Source organism: Podarcis bocagei (assembly GCF_964188305.1).
Source record: "Podarcis bocagei genome assembly, chromosome: 1".
In the NCBI taxonomy this organism is placed as follows: domain Eukaryota; kingdom Metazoa; phylum Chordata; class Lepidosauria; order Squamata; family Lacertidae; genus Podarcis; species Podarcis bocagei.
The window spans coordinates 137,466,458-137,479,882 of record NC_138125.1 but is presented as its reverse complement, the minus strand read 5'-3'; the positions used below and the strand labels follow the sequence as shown (position 1 = coordinate 137,479,882).

At 43.0% G+C, this 13,425-nt stretch overlaps 2 protein-coding genes across 2 annotated transcripts in view; both read left to right on the top strand.

The window, feature by feature from the left end:
• The first annotated feature begins 606 nt into the window (after nt 1-606).
• Nucleotides 607-12,975, top strand: MED4 (mediator complex subunit 4). The gene is made up of 7 exons (XM_081183548.1): nt 607-724; nt 3,897-3,963; nt 4,893-5,063; nt 5,781-5,838; nt 7,179-7,265; nt 9,578-9,709; nt 12,071-12,975. Exons 1-7 carry the CDS (start codon nt 642-644, stop codon nt 12,241-12,243), a joined length of 771 nt encoding a protein of 256 aa, XP_081039674.1. The 5' UTR covers nt 607-641; the 3' UTR covers nt 12,244-12,975.
• Nucleotides 649-13,425, top strand: part of RB1 (RB transcriptional corepressor 1) — a 128,610-nt gene continuing 115,833 nt past the window's right edge. Inside the window, exon 1 of the mRNA XM_081210632.1 lies at nt 649-653. The gene's annotated coding sequence lies outside the window, so the exon portion shown is untranslated. The remainder of the gene's footprint in view (nt 654-13,425) is intronic.

Here is a 13,425-nt window from a genome sequence, read left to right as displayed (position 1 = left end):
TACGCTATGAGACATCTTAGTGTACCTGTAATTGTGCAGCAAACTGTATTTTTTATTATTGTTACCCGCCTCCCCTACTTTTATATGTAAGCTGGAAAAACGGGTTATAAATAAATATATGGTACATGAAATGCTGCTACTATCCCGGTTGGTTAGAGAGTGGTGCTATGGTTGCAGGTTTGATCCCCGTTTGCCCCCAACATGAAACTTGCCCTCCCCAACATAAACCCTGGCTACTGCCCATTCATTTTTGCTACTCCAGCTCCATACACGTAATATAAAAATATACGCATGATGTACGTAGAGAAAACTAAAGCAACTTAAGCAGTTACCAATTTTACAAAACAACAACAGCGGCATATAAAAATGTTGCAGTACTACGAAACTCAGGGCGACGCAGAAAAACAGCGACCCCCTTTTCTTTCCCCTCCCCCGCCCCCCCTTGATTCCGTGGGGCTGCAGCCCCGGTTTGCTCCGCCGGCAGAGGAGAAAGGGCGCTTGCCTGGCGGCGAAGCCGCGCTGCGCCGAGGGGCCGCCAGGTGGCGCTGCCTCCCAGCCGCCCCGCCCAGCTGCCTTCCTCCTCCGCTCCCTTCCTTCCGGTCGCTCGCTCCTCCTCGTCAGCTACACGCTCGGCGGAGGCCATGGCGGCGGCGGCTGGCGGAGGGCGGAGCAGCACCCGCGAGCGGCTCTTGGCTGCGCTGGACGACCTGGAGCTCCTCGCCAGGTGGGTCGCCAAGGGAAGGTCAGCCGCGGGCAGCGGCGGCGGGAGAGGGGCTTGTGCGCCTGCGCGGTGGCGGCTTCCCCCGGCTGCCTTACAGTCGGTCAGCCAAGGCGACGCTCCTGTTCTCCCTCAGGATTTACATCGCAGGCTTAAAGGAGCGGTTATTTATTGTTTATTATCATTATTGGGATTTTATTGCAGGTTTAAAAGAACTCATTTATTTATTATTTCCCCCGGCAGGGACTCAAAGTGGTTTACAGGTTTAAACAAAAACATGGGAAGGGGGGGAAATATATATATATATTTAAAAAATCCAGTTAAACATATAAAACTATTATATGTTAAGTTGAAGGCAGCTGCGAAACAGCCATGCACCCTGGTTCGCTCTGAGGTTGCCAGGGAGGCAAATTTATAAATATACAAATGTAAACAATTGCTGCATAGTTTAGATTTTTATCAAAAGCACCTTGTTACCGATCTGCAGAATCTTAAATGATAATACATAGTTTTTATTTCATTATTTATTAGCACACAAAAATAAAATTAATAGGTTGTTTTTATATTAGATTGACCAGGATAACGCAGGAATGGACTCAAGATACCCAAATATACAAATAGCTTAACCCTGAGGAGATTTCACCCCTCCCATATCCAAGAATCTCCTGAGGAGTCTGCTGATTCTCCAGAGAGGAGGAGGCTTGTTCTGCTCTCTACTTACTCTGCTCCAGCACCACATCAAAGAATCAGTCAGTCAGTGTGTGGGGGGGGAGAGAGAGAGAGAGAGAGACTGAGTGCTAGAGATCGTGTGTAGAGATAAGGTTGCTGCTAAGAACAGCTGCAGGCACTCAGTGCGGTTCAGCATTTATTTATGCTTAGACCTATTTAGCTCTGTATATAGTTGTATAATAGTTGTAGATAGAATAAAGAAGATATTCTACAGAGCTGCTCTCCGAGTTGTTTATATACTCTGCTAGACTCTGCTATACTCTGCTGTGCGACGACTGTCTTCTTGTGGAAGTGAACTCTTAAGCTGTGAGTCCACAGCACTTTGACCTGTTCCTGTGCAGAAGGTGGTCTCTGGAAGTGCTACCCAGCTCGCCTAGCCAAGGGCGATGCTGACAAACCCCCACTCCTTTTTAGTATCCACTTTTTTAGGGGTCCACCTGCACATGTGGAAAGGCTCCAAAGCAGCCAACCCAAGTCTGTGCATGCATGCTCAGAAGTAATCTTCATTGAGGTTCTTCACTCACTGAGTTCAGTGGGACCTTCCTTCTGAGTAAATATGAATAAGTGCATGAAGGACAGGTTGGTTTTTGTCTGTCACCTGGAAGGAGCCTTTGGAGAGAGGAGTACAGTGGTACCCCGCAAGACGAACGCCTCGCGAGACGAAAAACTCGCAAAACGAAAGGTTTTTTCGTTTTCGAGTTGCCTCGCAAGACGAATTTCCCTATGGGCTTGCTTCGCAAAACGAAGCTTGTCCCGGGGACAGCGGGTCTTCTCTTTTGAAGCAAGGGGCGGCGGGGAGAAGCGATCTTCTCCCCGCAGCCCCAGGTCCGGGGACAGCGGGAAGCGCTTCCCGCTGCCCCCGGACCTCTTTTGAAGCAAGGGGCTGCGGGGAGATCGCTTCTCCCGGTGCTCCGAAGCGGGGCGGGGGGGTGGGAACACCTTCCCCCACCGCCCCGCTTCGGAACGGTGCTCCGAAGCGGGGCGGGGGGGTGGGAACACCTTCCCCCACCGCCCAGCTTCGGAACGGTGCTCCGAAGCGGGGCGGGGGGGTGGGAACACCTTCCCCCACCGCCCGGCTTCGGAACGGTGCTCCGAAGCGGGGCGGGGGGCGGGAACACCTTCTGAAGGCTGGCGGGGGGCAAAAGTCTTTATCCCCCCTGCCTGCCTTCCCAGGGGCTTTTAAATCGCCCCGGACAGCGGAGAAGTCCTCCGCTGTCCCGGGACGATTTTAAAATGCCGCCCGCCAGCATTTTAAGATTGCCCGGACTGCGGAGAAGTCCTCCGCTGTCCCGGGGTTTTTTAAAATGCTGGGGGTGGGAAGAAAAGCCCTTATCCCCCCCCCCCAGCCTTCAGAAGAGGACCTGGTCTGAAGGCGGTTTCCCTAGGAACGCATTAATTGATTTTCAATGCATTCCTATGGGAAACCGTGCATCGCAAGACGAAAAACTCGCAAGACGAAGAGACTTGCGGAACGAATTAATTTCGTCTTGCGAGGCACCACTGTATAGTGTTTTCACTGGGGGAGAGCTTGTTTTGTGATATTGGGACAGTTCTCCATTCTCAGTCCCCCTTCTCCACATCAGGACCATTGAGAAATGGAGTAGAAATATGTACCCCAAACAGAAAATGTTAAGAGACATATTTTTGACTAAAGGACATAGTATAAATGCTGTAAGTACATAGATAAGTGATCCAAACCAGGCGCTACAGAGGATGAGGATGGTGAATCCTCAGCATCTGAAGCCCTGTTGACTTGCACCAGAAGGGGAGAGGACAATTTACTATTAGGTTTTTGCCACACCTACACCTTGTGTGTGCTGTATTTAATCTGTGCAGTTTCAATGAGCAGGCTTTCAACTGTGTAAAGTTGAAATTGCACAGGTTAATTGTGCACCAAATGCAATCATGATGTATTTCAGATGCTTTTTCCACACAAAACTCAAATGCAATCATAATGTATTTCAGATGCTTTTTCCACACAAAACTTTCAGGAAGGCTGTTTTCTTTGTTCAGGTTTTTAGAGATACAGATTAACAGAGTGAATATGTAACAAGCCAGGAGATTGAAAGCTGGAAATTCAGGCCAGTTATTAGCCCAAAGAGATCCAAGCAAACCCTAGAATATTGGGTCTTATGGTAACCCATATTTTTCTAGTCAAGAAATATGGACTTAGTTCTTTTACCCTGAAAGACTACTAACTGATACAGTTCTAATATACTTGCTTTGCATAAGAAGCGAACATTACAAGGATTATCATATCGTAGATGTCAGTGTTTCATTTATTCTTTTGATACGACTTTGCCAAAATAAGTGGCATGGACATGGTACTGTAGTGTTTCTGTGGATCTTTCTACTTAGACTTGTTATTTACTGTGGAGGAGTGAAGGTTGTAACTCAATTTTCAGAAACTGCAACTGACTTTTTCCATTGTGTGGAAACTTTGCTTCAGGGAACTGATTGAGATGTTGGCCATTTCAAGAAACCAGAAACTTGCACAACCTGGGGAGGAGAGGCAGGTAAGCAAACTGATAAAGAACTCATAAGGTCTGGGTATATTTTTGTTGGGAGAGGCCTGTACAAGATGCAAGCTGTATAAGGCTTTACATGTTAAAAACAGCTCCTATAAATACCAGTATTATTGGTATTATTATGATTTATTAGACTTGTTTGTCACTTGTTACCTGAAAGCCTGCCAACCTAGCAGTTTGAAAGCACGTCAAAGTGCAAGTAGATAAATAGGCGGGAAGGTAAACGGCGTTTCCGTGCGCTGCTCTGGTTCGCCAGAAGCGGCTTTGTCATGCTGGCCACATGACCTGGAAGCTGTACGCTGGCTCCCTCGGCCAATAAAGCGAGATGAGCACCGCAACCCCAGAGTCAGTTGATTCATAGGATACAGATGTTATTTCTTATTTCGAATAAGCAAACCAGCTCAGCCTTGGCTTAACTTTGCCACAAGGTGCTTGTGCAGGGAGTCGTTCTGAGTGACTTTTACACCTTGCCTCCGGTGTATAGCTGCTGCCTTTGGAGCCTGCACATCAGGTTGTAATAGCCACTCAAATCTACGCCCTGTATGAGGACCGTGCAGCGAACCGTCACCAGATCTGCCACCAGAGGGTGGTTCCCAAGTGTTAAAATGTAAGACTCAAGCCGTTCTGACATTTGGTTATAATATGCCAACAAAACAAAAAGCCTTATGTGGTATTCATCATACTAGTTAAAGATTTAAAGCAATAATTGTTTTGGGTTTATCCATAAAGCCTGCAATTCAGATACACAGGATTCATAACCTACTTGCAGGTGATGACCTACAGTTTAGGAAATGCTGATTCAGAGCAGAATTATTTCAGTAAACTGCTCAGAAATTGACAGTATATATACTTTCCAATTCAGCTTTGAATTTCTACTTAGCAATCAAAAATTGCAATACACATTGGTTGTTGGACAGATCCTGGAGTTGTTGATTCAGAGGGATAAAGAGTTCCAAGAATTAATGAAACTGGCCCTTGATCAAGGGAAAATACATCATGAGATGCAGCTATTGGAGAAAGTGGTGGAGAAGAGGGACAATGATATCCAGCAGCTTCAGAAACAACTGAAGGAAGCAGAGCATATATTGGTGAGTCTGTGAATAAAATGGCATGTTGGAAGATTGGCATGACACCCTTGTCTAATAAATCTGCCATGCAGTGAAGGGTGAACATTTTAATTAGTCTTCTAAACACAGTTAGGGGTTTACATGTCTCAGTCATAATAAGATACACTGCACATTACTTTACTAATAGTCCAGCCTTTGAGTGCCTTATTCCAGTTACTGTGGCATCCTCAACCCAGGTCCAGGTTTCCTTCAACCCTCTTGAGAAGTCTAGGTTCTCAGACTCTTCCACTTCAATCATCCCATTCATTTGAATTGTTCTGTTCCCTTTTTAACCCCAGGACCTCTGTTGCCATTTCTTCTCCCACTCTTGCATTTCTCCCCTTTACTGGGATTGGCGTCCCTAAATTTGTCTCCTCCCTCTAGTTCCATGTAGTAATGTTTCCTGAAGTCTAGCACCTGGCAATAATTGCAGGTGCCACAGAAATTCTACCTGGTGATCATTTACAACCATAGTGGATATGTGGACAAGCCTTGCTGGGAGGGTATGCTGTTTTAATATTTTCTCTGCAACAACAAAAGCTAGAAGTATGTGTTGTCAATCAGTGTAAGGTATTCTTAAGATACTGTCAAATGTTTGGTCAACTTGCAAAACATTTAGTTCAACTAGTATGGGAATTATCTTGTACTAAACTCTGGTTGCATATTTGTTCACCAACAAATGTATTTTTTTTAATATAGGCCACAGCTGTTTATCAAGCAAAAGAAAAACTGAAAACAATAGAAAAGGCAAGAAAAGGTGAGCATTATATTTTCAGTGTATTTTAGGAAGTTCTACAGTCGGTTTCCACAACTATATTTGACATGTGATGATTATATCTCTTGTGTAATAGCTTTCCAGTGAAAAACTGCTATTAAAGATCATCTAAAAAATAAGAAAAAAAGCATTTAAATGTCAACTAATGACAGATCTTATTACATGGAAAATATATCTTTATAAATGTTAAACAAATTTTTGGATTAATTTCCAAAGAAATCTAATTCAGCTCCCTGTTGGATTTTATTCAGTCTGTTCTTCTAGCATTTATATCTTTGCGTATCTAAAAACCTTTTAATTGTCTCAAGTAAATGTCTCAAGTAGGAAAGGGTGGTAAGTAATGTCCCAAGAAAAAGTTCAACAATCTTGTTTTCTTTAAAAAATAAAACAAAAAAACACAACTTTGGCCACCCCCCAAAAAAAAATTATATATGCGTGTGAAGTGTGAAACATATATAATGCTTTTTCGGTTTTATAAAGTTTCATCTCCCAAGACACACATGGCAGTTAGATAAACAGCTACAGATACATGCAAACACACAAACATACCTGTAGACATAATTTCCTAAAATATATTTTCAGCTTAGCATCCTGGACATGATGACACTCTTCTATAGATATTTGAAGATGGCGAAGAGTTGTACTCAGCTACCCTGAGAACTAATGGGCTTAAGTTACAGAGGAGTAGGTTTCATTTGAACATTAGGAGAAACTGCTTGATGGATAAGAACAGTTTGACAATACTGCCAATTATTTAAAAGGCTCTTTTTGAACAAGATGGTCTACAAGATCCCCTTCCTGACTCTATGACCCTGAAAGTATCCAAAATAGGAAAAAATGATGTAGTTGGCATCTAGATGCAACACACACACACACACACACACACACTCTCTCTCTCTCTCTCTCTCTCTTCAGCTAGGTTTCTGATTACAAACCATGCAACAATTAGAAACTTGCTTGGTTGTTAATCACTGCCACCAGCACACATAAATTTAGTTACACCCATGTGTTCATGACTCTGCATAGGAGTGCAGAACAGAATGGTTTAATAAACAGGGAGGAATTGTTTTAATTTGGAAACTTCCAGGCAGCCTCCTACATAGTAGCCATAACATACAAACATATAGTGATCTGCCCTTCAAAAAATCCACAGTAGTGGTCTACAATGTGTGCAAGGATGAGAAAATGAGGGGGAATTGGTGGCTCAGGAAACGAGCAGTGACAGCTTTTACATGTTTCCTCCTGAAACACTGGCTTTTGAATCTTGTAATGCAGAGATGAGACTTTTTACCTGCTGCATCTTTTCTCTCCACTTCTCACAGGGGCAGTTTCATCTGAAGAAATAATTAAATATGCTCATAGAATTAGTGCCAGCAATGCTGTATGCGCTCCTCTGACATGGGTGCCAGGTAACAAGTTTCACAATTTAACGTTTGACATACTGTATTTTCACTGAAAAATGGATCTAAAAATGTTTTATCTCTGCGTATACTTTGTGTACAAGTTTCGGCTGAATTTCACAGGCAGATGGAGTGAAACACACTTTTCTGTGTACCAAATATGCTACGTGCTACTAGGTGAACAGTAGTTAAAAGGAAAGATGATTGATGGAGATTGGATAGTTGTCTTGCTATATATATATATATATATATATATATATATATATATATATATATAGTGGTGCCCCGCAAGACGAATGCCTCGCAAGACGGAAAACTCGCTAGACGAAAGAGTTTTCCGTTTTGGAGGTGCTTCGCAAAACGAATCTCCTATGGGCTTGCTTCGCAAGACGACAATGTCTTGCGAGTTCCTGCGGGTTTTTTTTCCCTTTCCCCCCCCTTTTTCTAAGCCGCTTCTCAGCTGATCCGATAAGCCGCTAAAAGCCGCTTATAGTGCTAATCCACTAATCTGTCAATGTGATTGCTTCGCAAGATGAAAAAACCGCTAGACGAAGAGAATCACAGAACGGATTCTTTTCGTCTTGCGAGGCACCACTGTATATGTATGTTGTTGTTATTGTTTAGTCATTTATTCGTGTCCGACTCTTCGTGACCCCATGGACCAGAGCACGCCAGGCCCTCCTGTCTTCCACTGCCTCCCGCAGTTTGGTCAAACTCATGCTGGTAGCTTCGAGAACACTGTCCAACCATCTCGTCCTCTGTCGTCCCCTTCTCCGTGTGTGTGTGTTTATTCAGAATTGCAAACCAACCTCCCTCCACCTCTTTCCCCCCCTTTTTTTAAAGCGTTTATTAATTTTCCATTAAAAACATCCAATTAACATATCAAATCAGATCCAATAAAAATAAAAAACTAAAATAAAAAAGGTCCAATTGTCTTCCAAATTGTAATAATTTTGTTTTGACTTCCCACGGTCTGAATTTCGAAGCGCATTCAACATCGTAGTCCTGCCTCTCATCATCCTCAATGTTATTCATAATTCCATGTCCGATTTTTCCCTTCCACATTTTGACTCTGGTTCTACGATCCTCATTCATGTCAGAAAACCGATACTTTTTTTTTCTATGGAGTGCAGATTTGTCCGTATATTGTACTCCTTCAGCTGTTTTTTCATCACACCGCTTCATTTAATTGCATCCAATTTGAGAGTTGTTATTTTGGCAGCTCCCAGATCGTTAATCTTTCCCTTCCAGGTGTTATCAAAGAAACAGAGAGAAATTTCCTTCTGTACCCTCCTTGTTGATTTATCTTAAACAGACTGTTTGCAATGTAGCCATATATCAGACAGTTAGCAATTGGCCTTTGGAATCTTCCCAGTCCCCCCTCCGGGCCCAAGAGGGGGGGCTGCCAGACATCCATTTAGCCCCCTCTCTCGCTCGTAATCAAAAAAACATCTTTTTGCAAACAGTTGTGTATGTAATATTGTTTCCAGTCTTTATAACCAACCATCCGTTAGCTCCTGTTTCTCTTAATCAGGGAAGTATTTCAGGTATTCAATAACGACGTGGTGGGAGACGCCATTTTGTCCTTTGTCCTTTGTTTTCATCTTTAACAGACATTTCCGGTCTTAGAAGAGAAGTGGCTGCGAGTAGATCCCAATTATATATGAAAGTCCATCTGAACTCACTTTTTGAAGAGCAATTTAAGTTCTTAATGAGACTTGGCATGCATTACGGATTGTTGATGTTAAGGATAAAAGAATGTTTTTTTTACATACCAAGCCCCTCCACATTCCAAACATCATGATGAGGATCTCTTTTGCACCAGAGACTGTACATACTGCAGGTTTTTTCTAGCTTCTTCAATTCAGAGCGTGTCTGTTTGTTTTCCAAATCTTTATATTTTCCCAAACAGATGCGTCCGGCTATGGGGTGGCGTCGCAGGAGTGTCAGCCGTCCCTAGCTCTGTGACCCAGTGCCCCTGCCGTCTGCCACATCGGCAATCTGGGGCAGACCGCGGGTCGTTGAGACAGTCCTCCTCTACCCTGGGGAGGCTGCCAGGGCTAATTACCCCCATATCAGCCCTGAATTATCGGAACGGCTGAATTCCGATTGTGTGGGATCAGCCATTTTCCACCGCCGGAAACAGGAAGTTTCCCCCTTTTCTTCCTAATGTAACACTAATGTCTCACAACTAATGAAACTGATCTGTACAAAATTCAACTTGAAAAAAGAGACATTGCATACTTTTCTAAACCAAGAAATCTTTAATAAAAATCTATTTTAAAAAAGAAAGAATTGCAAACCAATTGTTTATTTTTAAGGTGACCCTAGGAGGCCATACCCAACTGATCTGGAGATGAGGAGTGGTTTGCTGGGTCAGATGAACAACCCATCAGCAAATGGTGTCAACGGACACTTACCAGGCGATGCACTTGCAGCAGGCAGATTGCCAGGTAATGGGAAATGAGAGAAATTAAACTTCTCCATTGGCCAGTGACTGAATCAAATCATTTGAGCAGTTTCAAATAGTGTATATTATTTCAGAGATGGAGAAAATACATGTGCTTTAGTTAGCCAACAGCTACTTTAACAGGGAGAACGAAAATACATTTATGATTTCAATTTTATTAAATGTTTTATCAACAAAAACAAGATGGTGAAAGAAGTGATATTTGTTGTGGATAACATTCTGGTACTGCTGATTGGCATGCAATCACTAAGCTAAGGGTGGCTTAATATGTTTGAAACAGTGTAGTGGTACCTTGGTTCTCAAACGCCTTGGTATTCAAACATCTTGGAACCTAAACACTGCAAACCCGGAAGTGCTCCGGTTTGCGAACTTTTTTCAGAAGTCGATTGTGCTCCATTTTGAGTCTTACACTTCCCATTTGAGTGCCACACTTCTGTTTTGAGTGTTATTCTGAGATCTGTCTGTTTTTGCTATTTATTTAGCGTTTTGTTTTTGCAGCTCTTTTTGTGTGTGACTGTGTGGAACCCAGTTCAGCTACTGATTGATTGATTGATTGATTGATTGTATGACTGCAGTACATTGTTTATTGCTTTAATTTTATGGATCAATAGTCTCGTTAGATAGTAAAATTCATGCTAAATTGCTGTTTTAGAGGTTGTTTTTAAAAGTCTGGAACAGATTAATCCATTTTGCATTACTTTCTATGGGAAAGCGTGCCTGGGTTTTGGAACGCTTTGGTTTTGGAACTGTCTTGCGGAACAGATTAAGTTTGAGAACCAAGGTACCACTGTATTTAATTGTTAAACCATAATATGGCAATCAGGACAACCACATTGTAGCTCCTGCTCATCCCTTGAACAACTCCCTCTTTGGAAATAATGGTGCTTTGCAACAGCATAGCATTAACATTGAAGCCATGGTCAGAAGCAGAATTAAAGGGTTTTAGGCTAGCTGTGATTAGCAAAAGAAAAAAGTGAAGATGGAGGGAGAATAGCTTGTGTGAGAGAGACAGAAGGGCATTTTCAATTCCAAAATGGGCATTTGAATGGGAAGGAGAGCAAACCACAGTTCAACCATTAGGCTGTGTAATGTCTATACCAATCTTCCTCTGAAATCAATTGGGCCTAAGCATTTAACTTTGGTTGGCTTGTATTTTCATGGTTTGTCTTCGGTTGAAATGATATGTAGTTTTATTGCATAATTTGCAAATATTTACAGTGGTACTTTGGTTTACGAACTTTATCCGTTCCGGAAGTCCAGTCTTAAACCAAGGCGCGCTTTTCCCATAGAAAGTAATGCAAAATGGATTAATCCGTTCCAGACTTTTAAAACCAACCCCTAAAACAGCAATTTAACATGAGTTTTACTATCTAACGAGACAATTGAAATGAAAGCAATAATCAATGTATAAAGGTAAAGGGACCCCTGGCCATTAGGTCCAGTCATGACCAACTCAGGGGTTGCGATGCTCATCTCGCTTTATTGGCCGAGGGAGCGTACAGCTTCTGGGTCATGTGGCCAGCATGACTAAGCCGCTTCTGGCAAACGCCATTTACCTTCCCGCAGGAGCGGTACCTATTTATCTACATGTGCTTTTGAACTGCTAGGTGGGCAGGAGCAGGGACCGAGCAATGGGAGCTCACCCCGTTGCAGGGATTCAAACCGCCGACCTTCTGATCAGCAAGTCCTAGGCTCTGTGGTTTAACCCACAGCGCCACCCGTGTCCCTAATAATCAATGTACTGTACTATAAAATAAAATAATTAAAACAGTATTGTGGATGATAAAAATTAAAATTTATTACCTGCACTGATGAGTCATTGTTCGGATGGAGGGGGGGCTTTTATTCATTTCCTCAGTCACTCAGTCAATCAGTCAGTAGCTGAACTGGGATCCACACAGATCCCACCACCACCACACTGCTGCAGGAAATGCTCCCTAGAGCACGCGCCTCCCACAGCAGCATTGGGGGGGGGAGGAGTTGCGCACCGGCTGGCAGGTGAGCGGGCACGCAGCTTCCCTCCCTCGCTGCTGCAGGAAACGCCGTGACGACCCCCTTCTCCGCTGCCAGACAACGGAAGTGTGGCACTCAAAACGGAGTATGTTCAGATTCCAGAAAAAGTTCGCTAACTGGAACACCTTCCAGTTTTGAAGTATTTGTGTTCCAAATAGTTTGTGAACTAGGATGTTCATAGACCGAGGTACCACTGTAGTTAGAAATAAAGAACTGCATAGTTATGTGAAACTTCTAAACTGTGCATAACAATGGACTGCAAGTTGTTAAAATACATTGCTATGAAAATATCTGGATGTGTGATTTTTGTATCATTTCATTTTTCCTTTAGATGTACTCGCACCTCAGTATCCCTGGCAATCAAGCGACATGTCAATGAACATGCTACCGCCTAATCACAGCAATGACTTTATGCTGGAACCTCCTGGACATAATAAGGAGAATGAAGATGATGTGGAAGTCATGTCAACAGATTCATCAACCAGCAGTAGTGACTCAGATTAGCAGTAGTGACTCAGTGTTTGGTGCACATTATATACATCATTAAGCACCTGCTCTGCAATCCAGATAGCCACAGTGCAAGGAAAAAAACTGTCTACAACTTTGACATTTATTTCATTATATTTTATGAATTGCTGTTTATTCAGAATAACCCAACTATGGCTGGAAACAGTCTTGGAGAAAGTGAAGCTTGTTTCCAGCAGCTGTAACACAATTTATTTCAATGTGTAGATAAAACAAATTCTTGAAGATGAAATAGAAAGAACAACTGCAGGAAGTGGTAGCTGATAATCCTTTAATTTGTGGAAGGGGCTTTTTTCTAGTGGTGGTGACAGCAAACAGACTGAGGAAAATTTCACTAATTCCCCTAATAGCCTTGTCAGAATAGATAGTTGGAGGGCATGAAGGAATTTGGGGAAAGTATTTGCATTTCCATTAACAGAAATATTATTTGGGAAGAATTTCACTCACAGAATCTCTGGATTCATCTCTCTAACTTTTCAGAGAATATGCAATGTGAAAACAGTTAAACTTTTGCAGATATTTGAAGTTAGTTGCTGGATTCATTTTATGACCAGTTTATAGAATACAAGCTTGAACTAACTTTGGTGTATTATGAACAGCTTTCCCTCAAACAAAGGCATACCACTAGTCATCTTTTTTCTGAAAACGATGGATTAGGAGGGCATAAAGTTGTACCACTTGTTGCACAAAATAAAGCTGATCCAACCAGTCCTCCTCAGCTCAACCTACTCCACCCCACAACAATCTTTCTGAAAAGCCTCTCCATAGGGCTGAAGACCCTTCTGAACATCAGGGGCTGTGCTGGCAGCTGCTGCCAGCGTGGGGGAGAAGCACCTAAAATCAGGTGAATGCACACACAAAGTGCCTCCGCTACTTTGGATTATTCTACCCACCCACCAGAGCCCCCCACCCCACCAGTGCCCACAAACACAGTGCACATTATTTAGTAGGGCCTTACAGCCCTCTGGAGGTTTTACAGGGCAGTGTAGGGGAACGCTAGGTTATGCAAGCTGCTTTCTGTTCAAGCAAACCTTGGATACAGTGCTAAGAGTTCTATTGTACATGCGATATTGAAGATTGCTGTACTATTCACAGAACAATCCTAACTCCCAACCGGCTGTGCTGGAAGGGGGTTGGATGTGGCAAAGGAACCCTTCCAGT

Coding starts and splice junctions, on each gene's coding strand:
- MED4 (XM_081183548.1), top strand. CDS start 642: ATGGCGGCGGCGGCTGGCGGAGGGCGGAGCAGCACCCGCGAGCGGCTC. Junction 5,064..5,780: donor AGGAAGCAGAGCATATATTG/GTGAGTCTGTGA, acceptor TTTTTAATATAG/GCCACAGCTGTTTATCAAGC. Junction 5,839..7,178: donor AATAGAAAAGGCAAGAAAAG/GTGAGCATTATA, acceptor CACTTCTCACAG/GGGCAGTTTCATCTGAAGAA.